The 22,849-nt window shown below is 39.8% G+C and overlaps 1 protein-coding gene across 3 annotated transcripts in view; it reads right to left on the bottom strand.

Moving 5' to 3' along the window:
• Positions 1 to 22,849, bottom strand: part of NKD1 (NKD inhibitor of WNT signaling pathway 1) — a 108,460-nt gene that overhangs the window by 10,409 nt on the left and 75,202 nt on the right. For 2 of the 3 annotated variants that reach the window (XM_072043725.1, XM_005021581.6), the window contains 2 exons: positions 10,554 to 10,660; positions 7,915 to 8,010 (listed from right to left, as the gene is read on the bottom strand). In XM_072043725.1, coding sequence (XP_071899826.1) covers positions 7,915 to 8,010; positions 10,554 to 10,660 — 203 coding nt within the window. The remainder of the gene's footprint in view (positions 1 to 7,914; positions 8,011 to 10,553; positions 10,661 to 22,849) is intronic. The other variant, XM_013101431.5, reaches the window with a different exon arrangement.

Genomic DNA, 22,849 nt, shown 5'->3' on the forward strand with positions numbered 1-22,849 from the left:
CACCTCCAGTAAATCTTACTACTACTTTTTTTTTCTTTTTTTTTTTTTTTTCCTTGCATAACTAACTAGTTGATTAAATAGAAGAAAACTAGTAAGTGATGTGACAGAACTGTAAACCTCGGGTTTGGAAATAGTCTAAATGTCACTCTACCAAATCTTTACCCTGGTCTAGCTTACTTTGCAAAATTCATACCAATTCTACATTTACATTTTTGAACAGCTGAAAGTACTCATTCCGGTCTATTTCAGAACATTCTTCATACATATCTTTGAACGCAATAGGGCATGAACAAATGCTTACACATCTAACTGTATCAGAAGGAACACTAGCCAGTTTTTGTAAGCTGATTGTTTCAAACAGAGGAAACACTGCAGCTCTCCCTGTTTAGCAGCTGGTGATGCTCAGAGGTCTCTCATGTTTATCTATTCCAGCCAGGCCCAAATAGGGTACTACCTTAAATTGCCCTGATGAACAGGAGATCTCTTGGCTCCCCAAACAAATTCCACCTAAATTTATTCTGGGCACCAGCTTAAGGACAAGAATTCTGGTTACTGAAGGCTATAAGGACCCCATTCAATGTATAACCAAGAAGTTCTCAATGCTGGTCTTCCTATTCCTTGATCTATCCTAGTAGTGAAGCGCTTTCCAAATGTCTGAAAGCACAGAGGAAATATCTTAATCATCCTTTGTTAAATATAGCCGGTTCTGAGGATTAAGAGTCAGGTCTATAAAAACACAAATTCTCTATGATCTTCCTTTGCTAGGGATCATTCCCAGAATATTGGCAGTTCAAAGTTCAGTTTGCCCTAATGGGCCCCAGCAGAAATGCCACTTCAGTAGCCAATATATCACACATTCTTCATTATCTAACTAGCTTTCTGCTCACACAGAATTTAGGGAAATACCGATGTTATGGCCAGGACAAATGATTTTACAGTAAATGATCTTCCAGTTCAACAGGCAGAATGAATAACTAAATCTTAGAGGGTCCAGACCTTGTCTTAACATGTACCCTTTCCTAACTTCCCTGCACTCAGTGAAATTTCTCCAGATATGTGAAATGAAGAAAACATCCATAGAAAGCACAATCTGCAGTATTTTTTCTACCACTGCCACTAGAGTCTCTATAAATGGGCTGTTACTACCACACCAATAGCCACTTCCCATCCCCTTTACAAGAACCACTGTCTAAAGGCTGAATGAGGAAAAGACCGCTCAGTGACAATCTGGTAGTCACGTCACAGCTCTTTAACACATCTCACTTTTCACACTTCCACCCTAATTTGAAACCTAGCCAGACCTCTAAATAGACACAGCCACATCTGACAGTCAGCTTGAAGGGCTGGATTTTTATTTCATCTATAAGAAAAAAACAACCAAGCAAGAACATAGACAAACAAGCATGTGTTGTTCTATATACCCTCCATAAATCATGTTCTAGAAGCCTTGTGCTATAATCCTACACCTCCACAAAACAAGCCTTGCCTTTTGGCAGAATAGTTAGGCACCACATTTATTCTTAACAGGGCTTCACACACTCACCACTTTAGTGAAAGGAACCTTTCCCATACATTCCTTAACAACTGTTGGTTACCCAACAGGGCATCTGACTACTATCAACAGGTTATTATCAACTCCTTCATTCACAGTAACCTCTTCCCCTCCCCTTTTTTCAGTTAGGCCAGATGTTTGCACAAGCTGATCATCTACTTAATTGTTTACTTCAGTAGGCAAAGACATGCAGTCCTAACTTCCACTGTCTTTTTAAGTTAGGTTTTTCTAGTGACGAGGTTTAACTTGCTAACTGTCATACAATCTGTCCGTTTTGCTCTGTGAGGGTCTTTCAAGCCACTCGAATCAGCAGTTTTAGAAGTACTCCCAAATGCTGTCAGGGAAGGCCAGAAGCAGCGCTTGTGACACATACTTGGCAAGTCAGAAATATGCTTACACACATCACGTCAGGACAACTTGCACTTCTCAGCCAGATGGGTCTGAATTAACCTAAATTAATGTCCAGGCATCAAGAAGTTTCAGAGCTGCAAAAGGTATTCAGACATCTTATGTCCTTATTCTCTGCTGCCTCTACATTTCATTACATGTTTAATACTCAGCTTCTTCCATGACAATCTGAGCTGCTTTGCATTTTGGCACTGAATAGCCGTGGTCGTCAGACTGGATATATACCAAGATCGAGGTTAGGGATATCCTTAAGCAACCACTTAATGCTTATGTTGATCTTTTAAATACCAACAATAACATTTTTATTATAGGATTCATTTACTTGTGGTCCTAATTTGGGGTTGGAAATCCTAGTGAACTGACGGTTCTGATTTGGTCAAACAAGTCTGCTTGGGCCATTCACTACTCTATCATCTATCAAAGTCCTGGCGGAGTAGGCACCTGCTACAAGGCAGCTTGAACCTCATGTTGCTGTCCAGTTATTGCTTCACATCCAAATTCCTTAAGGCACTGATCTGGTAGGAATGAAACTGTCTTTGCCAATGAGTTTCAAACTGTGACTAAAACTACCTTCTTGCAGCCCTTTTTGGCAGCTAACAACGGGAATGGCTTCTGGCCAAATTAGTAGCACTAGACCATTACAATATGTTACAAAAACTGTGTTTTACAGCTCTGCCTATATTTACCCCCTAAAGAATTTTCATCCTCCAGTAGCCTGACAGGAGACTGGGGTCATTTATGCTCCCTTTGAAAACTGTCCCACTGAACATTATATGTATTTAAATTCCTTAAAGAACTGCTTAAACCCACTGACAGAGCTTTGCCTTGCACCCAATAGCTTGGGCATTTCACCATCCTCAAGAAATTCATTGTCAAGAATCAAGAACAAAAACCAGTTCAGTTTTCCTCTCCTGTGGTACACCAGCCAGCACATCTCAGAGATAACCTATGAAAGAATCCAACTTTTCTACACAATGTATTTCTAGTCGTGTGATTCTGCAACCACTTTGCTTAAGACTGCTCGGCACTTCCCCTACAAAGTTCCATCCCACACTTCTCAAATGTCCCTCCTTTTCACATGAAAAATAAAGAAGGGATTTTTCTTAGTGATTCCCACTTTCCCAAATATGAGTTTTACCCTTAAATGAACTTTTAAACCATTTCTACTTAAAAATCATTGTCGATTTTTTAAACTTCTATTCTGAATGAGTACAGAGAAAAAATAGCAAGAAAATAAAGGTTTCTCTCATTTATAGCAAGTTGATTATATTTAGTGAGGAATTCAGCTATATAAATCCAAATGAGTTCTGAAAGGTTTCTAGTGCACAGAATTTCTGCTGGGATAGCTATTTTAATCAAGTAAGAAAACTAAAACTATATTTTTCCACGAAGAGAAAAACAAAGGCTTTTGTTCTGTAGTATCCAAACAGCCAGCAAATGTCATGCCCAGATTTGTGTCTTGCTTATTGAATGCTACAGTTGTTTTTTTCCAGGGCTGAAGTATTTAACAGTGTTAATCTTTATGTTTTTCACATCCTATTTTATCAAGCAGCCAATATAAAAAATATATATATATTACAAAGAGCAATATTAACAGATTGCCAGAAATTCTTGCATTAGAAATATTAAAAAACATACAGTACAGGCCACATGTGTATGTTGCACTCACACGTTTCTCTGCAGAATTCTTTACAGATCTCAAGAGATCAGCAGGAATTTAGAACCTTCAGAGAAAGTAGTGGGTCCACAAAAAAGAACAAAAGCAAGTTACATTTAAGTAGGTATCATTCCTTACATTTAGGTATTCATAATTCCTTACAGAACTCATGTTGCTGAGAAAGTCCCTATTCTAGTTAGTAATTTTTTGTTTCTAAAGAATATTACCCCAGTGTTAGTGTAGCTTATCATCATAGGACTAGTTAGCAAACTAGAGATTCTGAAGAGGAAACTAAGAGGCTTTTACAGCTGAATTTACAGCTCAATTTAACAGAATGGGATATTTGCACAAAAAAAAAAAAAAAAAAAAAAAAAAAGATAAGATTATATGACAGTCCCTCTAATACAGATAGCTGTGGCTCTCTTGGTTCTGTTGGTGCTTCTTTATCATGAATTAATGCAATAGTGACAAATGAAAAACAGCAACTTTCAAGTCAAGGGTCAGGCTAATAAATGCTAGCCCCAGTAAAGTTGGTATCCTTCTCCAAATCTTCCAAGTCAAAGATTTGGCACTGAGTTCTGAATGCAGAAATAACCTCATGCCTTTTCACTCATAAGAAGATACAAGCAAAACTAACTAAAAAAAAAAAAAAAAAGATAGGAAACGCACAAGAAAAAATGGGTATTTAATGTAAGATACAAAGAACATTTTTAGCATTAAAAATGCATGAAGAGAAACATCAATATCAGTTCATTACCTTTCCCTCAGAAAAAGAAAAGTACAAATGTCTTATCTGTACTTTCTTTGTAGTCTGATTTTTACATACAGCAGGATGTTTTTACTGCAACATCAGCTTTGTTTGATCATGTAAATTTTTGTATCATTCTTATTTGGAAACTGAAAGCAGCTTCACTTGCTATCTATTCAACAACCAGAAACCAGAATAGAAGAAATCCCCTCACACCATTTTTTTTTTTTTAACTCCTGACAAATTTTTGTGTGCTTATTTCTATTCAGCTACTCACCAAAGAAACTAAATTTTCCAAGAAAGAACTGATTGCACAAAAACGGCTGGTGTTTATGAAGTGTAATTACATTCAGAGAGCTCAATATAAAACCTCACGGATCAAAACACATTAGTTAAATTATCCAAGTTTCAAGTCTGATTACAAATATCCATATGAAGATAATTACAGTGCAGCTGTCAGTTCTAAAAAGGCCTGCAGTACATAATGAATTGTCCTCTTACAGCCTATGAAACGAAGGGAAACATTATTAGCCAAATTTTGTAATATACATAGTAGAGCAGGAAAAGTTATCTCCTGCTACACCAAAAGGAATGAAAAACAGTCATCTTCTATGACAGAAAAAGCAGTATTTTAAGAAAAGACACTAATGCTAATTTTCTAATTTGCTATCCCAATACTTATGCTTTCATAATGGGTGTATCTCTTCAAGAAGCATGACTAGATCTGAATTTCTAATTTTAAGGACTAGGGAATAAGTCATACAGACTCTAGGAGAAAATCAAAGCAGTATTAAGTTCTGAAGATGTTGTTAAGATCCAGAAGAAATTTCACTAAAATGGAATTTGAATGCTCTTGCAGTGTTTTGTCATTGTGTAAAACCCACGGGAATTTTTATCCAGTAACTAAATCCATATCTTATTTACAATTTTCAAACATTTTAATGAGTAAAGTACTTAGTCCACTTGCAAAATTGCACCCCACCTACATGCCTCTTAGAAACTTGATTTTATACTGTGCATTCATTTAGGAACTCTTTAAACATGTAGTCTAACAATGAATTTGAATCAAATGAAATGGATGTGGGTGGGTAAGTCACTTCCTTTTCCCATGTCTCACTTTTCCAATGTGAAAAACAAGGATGATAAAGCTGACCTCTTTTTAAAGCACTACAAATTCTACAGATAGAAAACTGACTTAAGAAATTTCATCTCACTCATTTCATCCAGCTGTAAATCCACAACAGTCAAGTGAAATTTTCAAAGGAGGAGGAATAGGTCCACACTAAGCTTTTCTCAACAGACTACTGGACCTTTGTTTAGAAAAGCTGACCAGTTCTGAAAGCATTTCAGTTTATTGAATGTTTTTAGTAAGCTTCAGTTTACTAAATGGCACTAGTACAATTCAGCCCTCTTCCTTAGACTGTCCGTTCTGTCGCTGATCCAGCAATGTGCCTCACACTTAACTCGAAGCATGTGTCCCATTCATTTTAATTGAAACTATTCACATTTTAACATCCACCATTGTTAAGCCCTTTGCTGGATCAGGAGCAGAACTGTTTAACAGGCTACAGGACCAAGCCCACTATGTTGACTGCCAGTGTCTCAGAGCCTAATAGAATGAGAAATTCTACATCATATGAAGAGACAGAAAATCCTCTTTTGTGGCCAACATCATCTATGAGCTATCATTCATTATTCTTGCACAAACAACTCTTAAATTGCATCTGGATTCAACAAAGGAAAACCAACAAGATGTTTTATACAAATGACATTGGAACAGCTTGCAAAAGAAGTAACGCAACTGGAAAACTCTGCAATGGTGTATAGTATTATTACTATCTTTGGTCACATGTAAAGAGCTGAAAATTATCAACCTATTTGGTCCCTTGGTTAAAAGAATTTTTTTTGGCAGAGGTTCAAGCCTGAATATAGCAACCTCCAGACCTCAGGGTAGTATAATTTTCAATCCCCACACAGATTTGGTTTCAGTTAAGTTGCAGTCTGCTCTTGTACCAGGGAGAAGTAGAATTTGGCTGTAACATGTTCTCTAAGTACAGTCAAATTAAGCCCTTTGGTGTACCACATAATCACAAATAATTATTGTATACATACTTAAAAGCATATTCTTGTTACATTCACCACACAGAACTCCCACTAACATTACTGGGAACTCCATGCCTGCATGTAAAGGACACCCATGTGTGTGGGTTTGGGTTCTGTTGTGTTTTGTTGTCTGTCCATTTATCCCTCCCCCCATTCTTGAAAGTCAACATAATCTTGTAATGAAGACTTAGCCTTGGGTCTCAAAAGATCTGGGTTCAATCTGCCACTGGGTTCTTGTGAGACTTCAGGCAAGTTACTTAATTTTTCTGGTGTCAGTTCCTCACATGTTAACAGACTTTTTTTTCCCCTCCTCCTTGCCCTCTCTCTCTCCAGCTTCTGTTCCCATTGGAAACTCTGGGGTTGGCCTGTAACTTTTCATCTGCCTATTGCCTTGTATGAGGGGCACAGATTTCATTTGACTATTCAAAGTGCTGTCAGAATAGAGACTAAAAAAAGCCTAGAAATGATGCTCAAACACATGTTAAATACCTTGAACCACCATTTGGCAATTTGTTTAGAAATGTCGAAAGATACTTGCTTCAGTCTTCTAGGAGAAATGTCTGCCCTCATTGAGTGGTCTAATGTCACTACACTTTCAGTATGTACCCTACACCTTCTTATCAGTTCTTAGTAACTTCCATAGATATGAGCATAACAGCCAACAGAAGCAGAAACTGTCAATTTTCACCTGATTATCTGAAAGCATGCAAGCCAGTAAACATGCTTCACCAAAAATCAATGACAGCACACTGTGGTAAATCTCAATAAGAGACACTCTTCTAGAACTTGCATTCTATCCAGGTAGAAATAGTTCTGAAAATGGACTGTACACTAATGTATACATCCTGTTATTTGGCTTCTTATTTGTGCAGAAAATACATCTTGAAGACATCCCAATTAAAATAAAAAGATACACAGGTGTGCTTTGACAGGCATTCACTGTGGTCCTGCAGCAAGTATCATCAAAACTATTTATAATTAAAGAGTAAAGACTAAAGAAAGCAGAGATCAGCCTAATATTCAAGAAAACAGCAGAACAGTATAGTTAGTCCTACATGGAAAGAATTTCAGAAAGCAACTTTGCTATTTGGTTAGCTTAACTCTGAAAAGCAGGATAGAAGCCAGAACAATATACATTTGCAGGGGTTTATTTTGACAATGTGTTTAGTTGTTCAGTTGTTTCAGATATTTTCCCCCTCAAATGCCAGTACTATTTTTTAAAAGGCTAATCCCAGATATTAAACAACAACCGGCTTAAAAGTGGTACAGTTCATCTGAAAACAGTAAACTACTGGTGGGATTGTTTCTAGGAGGGAAGGGTCCATGGAAACTGCTGTTTAAGTTGGCAGGACACCTCTATTTCATAGAAGAAAAAATGTTCCTGTTATAAAACACTTCTCTTGTTAGCAAACGCTGCACACAAAGGGGCAGCTGCACTTCGCTTACCTCGCGTGTGACTCTTCCGTTGTTATCAAAGTCATACAGTGTGAAGGTCCATTCTTGCCTGTTATCTTCCTCTACAGACACATCACATTGCAATTCCTAAGAAACATGCAAAGAGCAGCTGATTACCTAAAGCAAAAGGCCTGTTTGCAGAGGAGACTCTGTAGAAGGAGGCTGCTTGCTTTCTTCCTTCCTTCCTCCCTCCCTCATGGGAGGAAGCTTCAGGATATGTCCCGGGGGGCGTCTGTCCACCCCACTGAAGATGTCTCATCACAATAACACGATAATCCTAACTCCTTTGGGCCAGGCTGCTGGGAATCTGTGAGACGCTTTCTACTTCATTGTAGAAAACACAAAAAGGTACAAGAAAACTACTCCCTGAAGCTGTTGGAATATAATAAGATTTCTCCCTAAAAAGTAAGAAAGAAAACTCAGCTTAACTCAGGAAGAGAAAGATAACAGAAACAGGCTCACAGCGTGAGGCAGCAGACCACAGCGCCAGGAGTAGTTACGAACACGAAATGGGCACACGGCACAAATCCCCCCTCGAGACCCATCCTGGCTGCAGATGCTGGCTGCCCACACCACAGGTTGCTGCTTAGCGTGGCCCAACACCACGGAGCTGGCAGGGAGCAGCACCTGGGAGCAGAGCCCTATCCTGATTCTGTGTTTCTGCTGGGGAGTGCGAGCTGGGGAAAGCCTGGAAGAAGCAATTTGTTACAGGAAAAAATCCCCAAACCAAAACCAAGCCTTCAGTCAAGAACAAAGGATGCACTTCGACTGACTCCAGTCACCTGGGTGCAAATCGTTTGCTTCTTCTCAAGACCTGTGCAGTCAGAATAATCCTGAGCCACAACAAGGCGAAACAGAAAAGTTACAGTGCAATTAAAATGAAAGCCACTGTATGCAAGTAAAATAAACAGCTCCAAATAGCTTCAGCATGACAGAGCTCAAAATACCTGGTTGATCTTCTGACTTGAAACCAATTCCCTACAGCAGTTCCCGGTCCCCCCTGTCCCCTGCTGAGTTCAAAGGCAGTCTTCCCTCACTTGTAACAAGCCCGGCTGAAAGCTGCCAAGTGCCCCACGCTCCGCTGTGGAAACACCGCTTCGGATTACACAAACATTCCCAGCACCTTTAAAAGCCGGATGGCGTTCACCTCACATTTCGACTCCTGTCTCGACACTCGCCTTTCTGATTCTTTTATACCTTTTAAACATTTACCGATCTCTTAGCCCCTACCTGCCATAGTTGGAAAACCTTCAGTTGTAGAAGAAGGGGAAAAAATATCAATACTTGGTTCCTTGCCACACATTAATCCTTCCCTGTCCCACACTGCCTAACATAACATCTTTATGTGAGGATGTGCTCTGCTTAGTTAAGAGCCATGGCAATCTTCCCTGCATTAGTCATAGAGCCTGGTACCAAGTGCTAACCTTTATGGCATGCCAAGAACTACTTGGGAACAAACACAGACTCCGCCGCTGCGGTGCAGTTCCAGCTACACTGGGCACCAAACATGTTGACAGGTGTCCTCCAACGTTCTAATATCAAGGCACTGTTAATTGCAATTTATCATGCCTTTCCTGTCTGCAAATCTCTGCTATTCAAGGGAGAATATAAAATGTGCCTAGAAAAAGAGTTACTGCTGTGCAAAAAAAGGCAGGGAAAGTCACCTCCCTCCAGACAGCAGACAAGCACCTAGTGACGCCTGAACTGCCTATGGGAAAAGTACCTCCTTTTAATCAGCCTTAAAACAGTAAAAAATAAATTGCACCAGACTGCTAAGCCTGCTCTAGAGAAGGAAATGAACACGCAAGCCATGCTGCAAGGTGGCTGCGTGGTCTTTTAAATAACAATTGAGGAATGCAAAGCTCATTACTGTGACAGGCTGACAGTGCTGAAAGGTAGAAGCCTGCCACGTCTGCTAGAGTGCAGAGATGAAAATTCGTGCTGTTTCTTGCCAGTGCCAGAGTATCTTTCTGTTCACCAAGACAGACAACGCTCTACCTGGATGACAGCATGTTTCAATACTCATATTTATTAAATCACTCTCTATACAAACAAAACCTGCCAACTGCGCACAATGTCTGGCAGTTTTATGACTATTATTATTATTATTTAAAGTATGCAAGAAAACAGACCATCCAACTTATTACCCCCCAGGATCCTTTTTCTCCTGCCATCTGATGGATTTCCACTGCAGTATATGAGGGATGTTTTACTTTGCAGGCCCAGGCACAGGTATCTGACAGCTAAGGAAGCTTTCACAAATATCTTCTACACAACCATATGAAATAGTCCACAAAAGCCAATTTAAAGATTTGATAACATAGTAGATAGCATAATAAATTATTTCTGAAAGGATAGAGGGTTACAATGAGCACCTCTTCTTACTATACATTTCAGAGCCTACCAAGGAGTCATCATAATCTGATTTGCTCCAAACCTGGAAATAAAACGTACTAGTCTAAAGGAACAACACCACCAACAGTAAGACACTGACTTGTGCCACTTATACTTTACCTATTACAATTGGAAGAAGATATAAACATGCATCAGAGGGCACTATTTGATCCGCAAGTTATTCTTCTACCTTAATTATGTCAGTACAGTGTAACTTCAGAATACAGAGGACTTACTTCAAATTTTAGTTGCTTCTTGGAACCTGTGCGTGTGTCATTTTCTTTTTCTGCTCTCTTTTCATCTCCACTGCAAACTCCATCTGTCTTCTCTGGAGGCAAAGCCACTGCAAAAATATATTTAAGAATAAACACTTATAAGGAAACGTCAAAGCAGTCTTATATTTGCAAATTTGTCTTCATATATAGGGTGAAACTGATTTCAGCAAACGTGTATGAGAGGATCATTATACTTGATTTGCTTTTGTGTTCACTTCACATCTGGGATAACTTCAGCAGACAATCTACCAACAGCTTTTGGTACACAGCCTCTTCTACAAATATCACTAGAGTCACAGGAGGTTCAAACAAACTGTTATGAAAATATAAGTCAGCAGAACTGTTACTGTAAATAAGTTGAATAATTTTGCAAAATATTGAAAGTATGTGACATGTTGCAAAAGCATATTGCATTCATCAGCATTGAATAGAGTAATGAAGCGGAAATGAAGTCCCCATTCTGTTCCAGCTACCCTCTTCTAACACATACAAACCTTATGACCTTCCTAAAAGGTAACACTAACCTGCCAAAATGATTAAAACTGTGTGTTTGTTTGTTTGTTTTAATATGCATGAAAAAGTGTATTTCACCTAAATTTCAAGTTAAAACATTTGCACTTCCATAATTCAGTAGTACTCAAAGAACATCAAAATACTAACATCATACATATATCACAGCATATCATATAACAACATCTCAGAAAGATATATATACTTCTTATGCAGATTAACAGAAAAATGCCCAGGAACTTAATAGCTTAGGCTCCTACAGAGGCACTCAGTACCACACATGATGAAATCCTAACTATGAATATAGAATGATTTTCATCAGATATATGAAAATGTACACAGATTTTTAACCCTACTCTCAGACTTTTCAGATATGTTTTTATTGCATCCTTATGATTCTGCCAACAATGCTATGCCCATACTTCATTAGACATAGCAGTAATCCTGCCTTCTTCCCCCAAAATAAAAGGCATTACAAGAATTTAGGCCTAAATGTCAGCATTTTTCTCTTCTGCTGCAACATCTGCATTTAGCCAAATGCTTTATTCTATTGCTATGTTTCTTGGGGATGCCTTTGTAAGTAAGATCTCATGTAAGTGCCAGTTCAGGAAACTGAAATTCCTTTAAAAAAAAAAAAAAAAGAGAGAGAGAGACATGATTCCCTCCAGGTTAGAATAAGCCATTTCAAACTCAGTTTACTCTGTGGTTCAGCTGGTGTTTGGCACTACTGAGGTACCTCCCAAGCACCCTCCCAGGAAAGCAAAGAACTAACATGCTAAAAATTAAGACATTTACATTAGATTTTTTTTTTCCATAGATAAAAATAGAACAATTAGCTACAAACAAATGAACAAACAAAAAACTCCTCACCTTCCCGTAATTTTATACTCTCAGAAATCCCAAAAGCTAAGGTTTCTGCCACAGCAGTCACACTGCCACATTGCAATGTGTCACATTTTCTGTGCTCGTTTCTTTGCTTAAATTTAACACTATTGCATTACTGGTTTTGGTCTTCAAAACTGTAGCATCCTATAAAAGAACCAGTAAGGAAAGGGGTGAATGAGGCAGAAACATGAACCTTTGGAATTTCCTAACTTCAATATTTACCTGCAGTTGTGGGGTTTATACTAATGCCAGCTTCCAGACACGGACATGTAATTTGCCTTGTACAAATGCAAGTAGACATGGACTCTATCATACCCTTACTCACACAGTAATAGACTTTGATCTCTACTCCAGGCTATGTTAGAATTCCCTATACCAAACCTGAGCTAAGCAGGAAGCTGAAGAAAAAGAAATCTCACTTCATGGCAGTTTCTTTCCTTGCCCATTTAGTGTAGTAGTACTGGATGAGCAGAGATTGTTTGGTTTTGTACAGTGCTTACCATAATGAAGACACATATTATAACAAGTATTACTTATAATACTGAACTCTGAAGTATATCAGAAGAAGGCCATATGTTTTATATTCACTTTGACCATAAACACCACTCCATATTTCTGGAAATTCAAAGCAAAGGCCACACACACACACACAGAGCCAACCATTACACAAACAAAAAAGACAACATTCAGTTATCCACCTTAGGTCAGCCCTGTTGCTTCATTCCAGAACCAAGAAGAAGTGAAAAGTCCTTCATAACAACTAGTCACATTAAGAGTGTCTCTTTGTAACTATTAAACATGCCCCTAGATTTTGAGTGGCTCCTTTGTACCAGTAACCAGTTCCTCACATTGAGGAATCTAAGTAAGCTGACAGAAATATTTGTGTGAGGGACTTCTGCAATCCTTCACAGTCCGGCTCCAGTGAGTGTGAAATAAATGAAAGTTGGGCTGGTATGATCCTTAGATTTGTTGGAACAGTAGACAATTATTTGGAAAAAAAATACATCTACCTTATCACAAATTCTTTTAAAGGTATAAAGGTACATAATGTTAAAAAGATTTTTACAATGGTCTTTTATCCATTAAGGGACAGCATCCCAAACATTGTGCTCAGGGCACTGAGGAGCAGATCTTGCACAAGGTGACTATACCCTGCACCAAAGCTCTATTTTTATTTTTCATTTTTCCCTCCTCTGTCAATAGGAGGCATCTTACAGGACATATATCACTTGCTTTTGCACTGCACTGAAGACTACTGGTGTGTGCAAGGAGCACCAGAGCTCTCCAGGCCATGGGGTGCTTCAGAGAGGAACAATGCCAATGGCACAGACCTACCTACAGGAACAGCCCTTCCACTGGCATGTTTAATAACCTTTCTGGATGTACAGTATGCGTGTTCAGATAGGAAGCTTTCACTTTAATGTATAATTTATGTAACAGAGGAAAAATGTGCTCTAACAAATTAGTCCTCTCAAAAAACAAGAGTTCAACTATTGGGGAAGGAGGGGATACATCTTGCAGTACACTCCTTGAGAGAGTTTAAGTACTGTATGCCAGAAATTATCCTCTTTGAGCTTCGCTGACCTTTGATCTGAAGAACTCATTGGCCTTGCTGCTCCAGGGAATTATCCTTTGAAATCAGTTATTCATTTTGGAGCTCAGATGAAATGGGGAAATCTGGTGATCTCACCCTGATGTCAAGTTTCATTCAGCAAAGAAAAATGAAGTCTAAATGAGTTAAGTTTAAAGGCGAATACGGAGGTATTAAAGTAATATTTATGAGCGATCAAATAATGTGTCTGTGCATATATCCTTATGTGCCTTATCCAAAACCCAATGAGCATATAAAAATATGTAGAGTGGAGTACAACTGTTTTGTCCAAGAAGCAGAAGTGTTTGGTGTCTTGTTTCTATACTTAGTTTTGACTATTAACATGCTCTCAATTTCATGAAGGATACAAACACATGCTGAACCTACTTATAAATAAAATTAGAATGTCTGCTTGGGACAGTTAAAACTGGCAGCCTGTAAACAGAGATCCACCAGTGAGCCGCATGCCAAGGTTCAGCTATATTCACAATGTGAACTTCCTTTCAGCTCTGCCAATGATATTAAACGAGACCAGACAAGATTGCTATCTCAAAGGAGTGTGGAGAATTAATAGACTGGTGTTTCCAAAGTCTGGGCCATCAAAAATAGGTCCATGTACAAAATATTATCTGTGCAAAAATACTTACTTACCTCCCCACTCAGATAACAAGTCCTGACAGAGAGAAAGCTCTACACAGATTAATACACTGAGAAACCTACCCTGTTGTTGTGGGAATCCACAACTGGAGAAAAAAAATGTATATTTATTGCTTCCCGTGGGAATAACCATATGCTCTCAAAAACAATGTTCCCTAACAGAGTGTTTCATGAATTGAAACGCTGCATATGTTTTCTTTATGATGTTCTCTTTTCTTGTTCATTATTAATGGTCTTGTATTCACTTCTATAACCTTAAGACACTATAAAAATGCGTCTGGACAATATTTGAAATTGGAAAGACAATAAAGGAAAAATATTAACTTGGAAAAATTGTGAAATACCATTCTTTCATGAAAAACAAACTGACTGGCTTAAGTGTACTAGCAGATGTTTCTCTCTAAGATTGTTAATTACTACCACCCAATTGCTCATAATTGGAGGGGGGAGAAAGAGAGGCAGAATGAACACCAGTTTAAAGATATTAAGGCTCAACCCTGAAGAATCAACATTTTTCCCTCAAAGGTTGATTCATTCTTATGAAAAGGAGTGGGTAATAATTCCAACTGTTCCTTAGGAATCTCAGAAAAATAAAAAATAAAAATCCCAGAAATGAGGTGAAACTAATTGCTGTGCTGTGCATACCGAGTGAGTACAGAATACGAGGTTTCTGACAGTGAAAGACATTCTTCACTGACCTGCACCTTACATCTGAGAATAAAGAATTAAAAACAAAAACAAAAAAAAAACAAAACAAAACAAAACACAGAAAGCCCAAACAGCGCTGCAGTCAGGTCAAAAAGTGACTGTTTAAAGTTCCTCCCTAACTCAGGTGGCTTGTCATTTCAGATTTCTCAAAGCCTCGTTCAAGCAAAGTACCATGATTTTTAGCAAATTATCTTCTTTGTCAAAGGACAGCTTCACTGTTTTCAACTGTACCGAGCATTTTAGCCAAAAGACTTAAGAGGATCTCATGGCCAGAAACAAAAAAGGATGCAACTCTGATGAGTGCTCACATCTAAGCTAACAGCTACCAAGTCAGAATTTACACAGCAATTATGAGAAATCAGGCTAAAGATGAACTACTTCAGAGCTTATTTGGGATGACAGCCATTTAGAAAGGTATTTGATAGATCACAGTGCTTTAACTCAGAACGAAGGACTATGGGAGAAGCTATGCAACTCCACAGTGATAAATTATGACTGGATGTTACCAGTGACTATTATCTTAACGTCAGGGTCATTACTATGCAATTTCTGAGAGAAAACAGAGCCAAAGGTAAAATTGGAGAATTGACAAAAATGCCACCTATGGAAGTCAGCATCTGGCATACATGAAACAAAATCCTTTGAAGTGAAATATTCTTAGCCTTCCCCTCAAGTCGGATAGACTGGATTCCCAGCAATTCTTTAAAATTACTATCAGAAACAAAGGGACAGAGTTATCTATACGCAGGGAAAAACAATAAACCACACACTAGAATCCAAGACTTGTGGGGGAGTAGGGCAAAAAGGAAAATGTAAAAGTGAATAGACATATCAAGACAAGGAGATGAAGTCATCAGCGCTTCTGTAAGAGCTCAAATGGAACTTCAGTAGCAATATTTGACTGGTGGAATTGAACATCAAGAAGCTGTTCCGAGGGAAAATTCCTATTGACGTCAACAGGGCAAGGGTCTCACTTCCAATTTACAGGTCCAGCAGACACAGCAGAACTTCAAGTCAGATACTATGAGGACCAAAGGCACAAGAAAAGAATTAATTGTGTTGTTTTTCCTGAAGTCTCTGATGTCTAAATTATCTGGTTCTGTCAACATTTTTTTCATTGCAAATCAGGTCTGACAAACATAACTGACATTCTTTGCTGACTTCACAACCACCCCAGCAACAACAACTGCCTGATAGTTATTGAGAAGTCCTGTAATTAACAATTATGTTCACATTCAGATTTCACTTTAAAGTTCTCCTGGAGGCCATGAATTAAGAAACATCACCCCCCATTAAGCACACATTTTGGTTTTATTCCACAGAAGTTCATTGAAATACATTCCTGATGGAGATAGCTTTGCTTGAGCGAAGGTCCTCTTCTCCTGTGGCTCATGCCCACATGCAGAATAGGGCCAGGAAGCAAGTAACATTCCTGATCCACAGCCACCAGAACAGCAAGCACATAGAAAAACAGGCTCGTGCTGGGTCAGTGCCAAAAGCATGTATTCAACTTTCTCTGGCTGAAAGCTGAAGCTGATGAATTAGACACACCCTTCAAAACAACAAAGATCAAGCTGCCTTCTCTGAAACTTACTGTAGGGAAATTAATTGTCCATTTTACGTCCAGTGGGACAAATCAAACCAATTTGGCAAAAGCTGTATACCAGGAGTGCTTTGTACAAGTCAGGGATAGATATTTTAACCTGAAAATATGGAGAGAAGTCATTTTCTTCTATTTCCCTGTTTCGTGTCAATGGTCACAGCACAAATTAAGGGTTCAATTACACAGCACAGAGAGGGGGGGGGAAAAACACAACAACAGTGTCACAAGACCTGCTGCCAGTGCCCAACCATGGGGACAGTTAAGCATAGAACAGACGGGTTGTGACTCAGAACATGTGATGTCTTAAAAGAAGTTAAAAAAAAAAATAAAAAAATGTTTCAATCATTCAGGCATCAGATAATGATTCTAACTGACAAGTCACCACCAGGACCTCTGGGAATTGCTACACTGAAGTTCACTTGGACGTTATCATGCAGCATTTTCTCTCCTGAATAAATAACACTAGGACTCACAGGTCTGTGTGCTACCACCTCTCCCTAAAGTGTCAATTCTCATTCTCAACCCCAATAATTTCATATTTATAAGTGCAAGTATTTCCAAATGCTGATGTAGAATCACAGCACGGTTCTGGTTAGATCTGGTGTCTTGTTTTGATTGTCAGGCTGCAGGACTTTTTTATTATTTATTTTTCTCTTTTTAAAGGATGTGTACTAAGGATGCACACACAAAGGACAACACAGTCTCTCTCTACTAACTAGCGTATAACTCATACATGCTTAAACACTAAACCTAGATTTCTTGCACTCTCTGGAGTGAGTTTGCTGAAGGGAGGGAGTTTGCTGAATTTTGCCAGATTATGATTCCCTTTTCCAATTAGTTCCCCAACTGGCTGTATTTCATCAACAACAACTGCCAGATTAAATGCCTTACTTGACCATCTTCACCCAATACACTTTGATGTTCAGTTCTCAAGCTTCAAAATACCTTTTGGATGAAGATCAGACAGCACTAAACAGAATTACTAATTAATTAAGCAAAGTTAAATTTTAAACACTGTTTGTTGTGTTAGCCAAAAGCCCGAACAGAACAGTCTTTTTTCCCTTCCTCATCGAAGATCAAAGAAGATCATTTCTCCCTCCCCTCCCCTACTTAAAAAAGGGGAGGCTGGGGGGGAAATCTCCATAAGCTTTGGTCAGAACAGTTCAGGATGATACCTGTAGCAGCAAGACTTGTGTTTGATCGCTGGGCATATCAAAAGCCACATTAACATAATGCAATCTGCTATAACGATCTGTGTCATTTAATGTGGGTAAGTGCTTCTTAAGTGAGAGCTGTCACTGTCATATGGACCACTCACCGCTTTCTAACGGCGTTGTGTGTCCCTGGAGCTCTGAATGGGTCTGCAAAGAGCTGGATTCTGTTGCAGAGCAGTGACAGATGGACACCAAGCAATCACTTGTAACTTAAAGCAAAGGAAGACAGACCTCCCTCCTCTACAAATGGCTATACACTGACTTTGGTAACAATTTTGCTTTTGAAAATCCCTTCTCAGTGTAAGCTGCAGATGCGTGTGTTCAAATAGGATGTTCTGTCTTATTTTTATTTTTGTCTCCTCAGATTTTCTCCCCCGATATTCACAGAGGAAGAAAAAGAAGAAAGAAGCAACACTCTGAGACCTTTTATTCAGATGAAGACAGAATAGGTAATGCTATTAATAATGTAGGCTTTGATATCAACTCAATCCCATCTAACTTAGATATTCAATGGGAGAATCTCGTTTCCACCACCTTGCTATGTAACAGGGGCTATAAAGGCATTTGAGCTGTACAATTCATTCCATCCAAAAAGCTTCCCGCGAGGAAGAACACTACTCTGACCCTCACAAAAAAAAGTTTTGGGAGCAAAAAATAGTCCTATACTGCAAAAAGTCCTATACTGCAATATTACTTTGGCTGTGCTGAATCAGTTGCACCTCTGACAACTCTCTCACAGCTAATGTTCACAGCAGGTTCAGTGTTCCCATCTGCAGAGCCCGACAGCTCACTGTGAGAGATGGGGGAAAATGGAGATTTATCCGCAACACGGCGTACAACTAGAAAGTGACATAGTGACTAGCAGGCCCGCAAATGCACACGTATGCACAAGCACAGGTCTCTTGTACTTACCATATTCATATGTGGCTGAGGAATGGCACTGAGGTGATACATCACATACTGCAAAACATCTAGAGAAATAAAATTCCGCATTTGGATGGCCCCATCCTCTGTAAAGACTCATGGAAATGACCAAAGGGCCCGCAGTACCACACTCCAGTTTCACACACACAAATCCTTTAGAGGGGCTATAACTTTCCCCTAAATAAATCTTTTGCACACACAGCTCAGGGCTGCCTGGGCTCCCCTCAGTGCTGAGCCCCATTCCCAGCCCTGGCTGCAAGGCACAGCAAAGCTCCCCAGCTCCTCCAGAGCCCTATGAAAATTCCTCGGCTAGGAGCTCTCCTACTTCTGGATACTTTCTTTTACAACTTCTATTCTTTCTCTCTCTTTTTGTTACCAGTACAGTTTTAAATCCCCTTCAGTACAAACTTGAGCACTTTATATGACATGGTTTACTGGTGAAAGGACCGGGATGGCTAGATCCGATTTATAAAGCAAGAAAATTCTGATTATCGGTATTTTTATTTTCTTGGTAGGCTGGGGGGTTGGGACTTTGCATCTAACAAGAGCAGCTGGACTCTGAGCCCTTTCAAGAGCAGAAATGTTGCTTCAGGTTCATTTCCACAGCCCCATAGTACTGCACTTATTATTTGCCTTTACCCACAAACTAGTTGTGGTTACAAAAAAAAAAAAAAATCCTCTTCCAAACAAATGACATTTTATCTTTTTCTCCACAGGAGAATAAGGTTGACTGCTACTTGTGCTTTGAGGTTTGGGTATGATTGAGATGAAACATCTGTTGAGAAAAAAGGTGTGGGGGGACTTTTTTCTGCTAAAAATATCATGTCTTTTTTTTTCCACCAAACTTGAAACATGTGATGAAATTCAACTTTTAAAATATAACCCTGGAGCTACTTGAAACTATAAAAGTCTCCTCAGTATCTGAGGCAAGTCAGAATTTCCACTGTTCAAGCTGGGCTTTTATGAAGAGCAGACTTTAGAAAAAGCTGTAATCTGTCTAGGTAACAAAGGGCACTTGTTCTGCCTGGTGAGGTAAAACTTTGGGTTTCTGTAGCTACTGCAGCAGAAGTGGAGTTGAAGCACACAAAAGCACCCTGACTGATACACACTTTGAATTTGGAACAGCAACTGGCAAAAGCAATATGCTTTTCACTGAAATTGCCTCTATACGTCTGCATGTATACGCTTGTGTGTTTGTAGGGTTCGGCAGGATGACAGGTTGTTGTGTCTCAACTACCCAGCCCGAAGGTTCAGGCAGCTATTGAGCTTTGCAGCTACATAGCCAGCTATAAAAAAAAAAATGACGGCTCCTGAATTTGATGCCAGCTAGATGGTTTCTGCTTCTGAATGCATGACAGCAGTGCAAGAAGTATTTAGTCCTGTCATAATCTGCGTGCTCACATGAGATGCACTGAGATATGAAGCCCCTCCGGTTAGGAGGGCCTTACAGGAGCGTGCACATGGGAACCAAACAAAAGCCTATTGCAGAAAGGCACCAAAACCCCAGCAAAGGGAGCACTCTGAAACTGGGTTGCCTGACTGTGTCAAGGTCAAGGCAAACACAAAAGAACGAGAAACCTCAGGAATATTTGGAAGTTAAAGCAGGACTTACTGCCTACTGAATTGTGAATGAATTTAATGTTTTATGTAAAGGCAATGGATTTGAAATGAATATATTGTCTTCTGAAATAGCAAAGGCCAAAATGTATTTCAATTACAAGAGCAAAAACTGGAATAATTCCATGAACACCAGCATAAGAGTATTATCTGGCCCCATATCTTTGCCTGGAAATATGCTCTAGTTTCACATGGGTAAAAAAAGAGAGAGTCACGAGAGAGTCAGAGAAGAATGGCATTTTGACTCACTTTTCAAAAACATGTTTAATAAAACCTCCACAAACTGTGGTCAAAGCTACAAGAAAAATAACTGGTAATAATTGTTGCTGGGAAATTAAAAGTAAAAAAGGACCTTTGTTCTTCAAGTAGAATAAATGAAACCACTGGTATTCATCATGTTTCCAGAGAGATTGTTTTCGAACTCCTGACTGACTTGTTCCCATATTTCATTCTTTGTTCTTGGTGGTGGATGTCCCGGGGCAAAGTTCAAGAACATTTTTGTACTGCTGCACACGTACAGTATCGTAGTGTTACCCCTGCCCCATGCACACCAGATCAGCTGTCTCCCACAGTCGCTGCGGAGCCCATCGGATTGCCAAGGTGTATCTGATGGCAGCCTCGGCACCTGAGCCCTGCCTCCTGGATAAGTCGCTGCTGCAGAGGCCGGGGAGCAGGACATGCAGACATAGCTAGCTGTAACCCCCAGCTGGGGTGGCGAGATGGGTTTGCCAGAGTGACTCAGGCAGAGGGCAGCCAGTGCAGAGCTGTGCACCAGCCCTCATTGCAGTGCGTTCAGGACCGTCACTACCCAACCTGAATGAGAGGAACAGCTCACTTGGATGTGGAGGAGCACACTCCTCCTCTGAATCACGAGGCTGACAGCCTGAGCGAAATGTCAACAGCCCAGACTGATTTGGCAAGTTCTGATTGCTCAGGCCCAGCACTTTCAAGTCTCATGCGAAGAGCACGAGCTTCACATCACTGGCACCCATCTCTTGCCCCTGCCTCAATCCTGCTACAGGGTAACTTCCCTCAGGCTTCACACACTGGTGCGACCAACCAGCCTGCTGCCAAAGCTCTGCCTTGACAGGGATGCTGTGCTCACCTTTGGGCTGGGGAAGGCAAATGAAGAGTACTCCTCCCTTTGATGAGATCTCCTAAGCTGTTGCCTTTGCCCTTTGATTCTCCTCCTTCTCACATGCACCATGAAGAGAAGCAACCAGAGATACATCTAGACCTAGGTTTCAACAGCTACACCCCCAGGAGACATTTTGCCTCCTAGCAAACTAGTTCATGACTGCCCTGGAGCTGAGGAGGAGTGAATACTCTCATTGTTAATTGATCCTTTTTTAATGACAACTCAAAAACAGCATTAGCTTCTCTATGAAAGCAGAAAAAAATGCTAGTCTTAGGTAGAAGGAAAAACTATGGAAAATTAATATTGTTACATATACTCTAACATGCATATAGTGTTATTCTAAAAGCTTTCCATGTGTAAGGTGTTCACTAAATGTCAACTTTTTGCTTCTGAAGTACTTGTTTACTTCCCTTTTCGTTATCTTGTTTTTTTTTTGTTTTTTTTTTTTTTTTTTTTTTTTTTTACTGAAATATTTTCTATACTTTATACAAAATTAATATTAACATTCGACTTTCTTCAGCCACCGCAAAGAACAGAGACCACTTGTAAGCTAGGAGTTTTGTTATGTACTGTACTATGAAACCCTCTCTCCATAACGCTCTAAGGGGCAGAGGAGCAGGCACAGATGCAGGAAATGCAGGCTCTGTTCTCAGCTCTTCTGCTGTGTCCTTGAACTTGCATGTGTTCAGGAGTAATAACTTTCCAGCACTTGGGAACCATCTGAATATAGAGATCAATGTGAAACAATTACTTAGAGCAGGTGGGATCTTCCCAGGCTAACACAGGGGATTAACGACCAGAATAAAATCCTCAGACTGTAGACAAAATGCACCATCTACCAAAACCTATTAGGCAGCACCAGTAGGAGCTGGCGGGCTGCCACCTAAAGAGAGCGATTCCCTATGCACAGGGAACAAGCCCAGCACGGGCAGCAGAGCACGTCCCCTCCGCATGGCAGCAGCTGGCTGCAAGGGGGAAGGCTGGCCCTGCGAGGTGGCAGAACAGCCCACCTTTTACTGCCGATCTGTGGTCTGCTTGCCAGCATGGATGGGAGCTGTGACACACCGTAAAGGTCCATTTGGGAACACCTGGAGACCACTGACTCATTGTGCACAGGCTACAGACAGCCATTGGATGGCAACAGTCTTTCATCACTACTGACCTGGCTGTACTTGAAACGGCAGCTCTAGAAGTAAAAGCTTCTGATCCAAATACCAACCCCCCCCCCCCAACTGGAACAGCTAATGTTAAGAAACACTTGTACAATTTAAAAAAAAAAAAAAAAAAAAAAAAAGAAACTAAGTGCCTTATGCCATAAGATTTTCCTCCCACTCATGGCAAACAGCCTACCTGCTTTTATAATTTCCTGGATCTGTGTATGACCACAGGAAAACTTCTGCTAATCCTACC

Source organism: Anas platyrhynchos, chromosome 12 (genome assembly GCF_047663525.1).
Source record: "Anas platyrhynchos isolate ZD024472 breed Pekin duck chromosome 12, IASCAAS_PekinDuck_T2T, whole genome shotgun sequence".
NCBI lineage: Eukaryota > Metazoa > Chordata > Aves > Anseriformes > Anatidae > Anas > Anas platyrhynchos.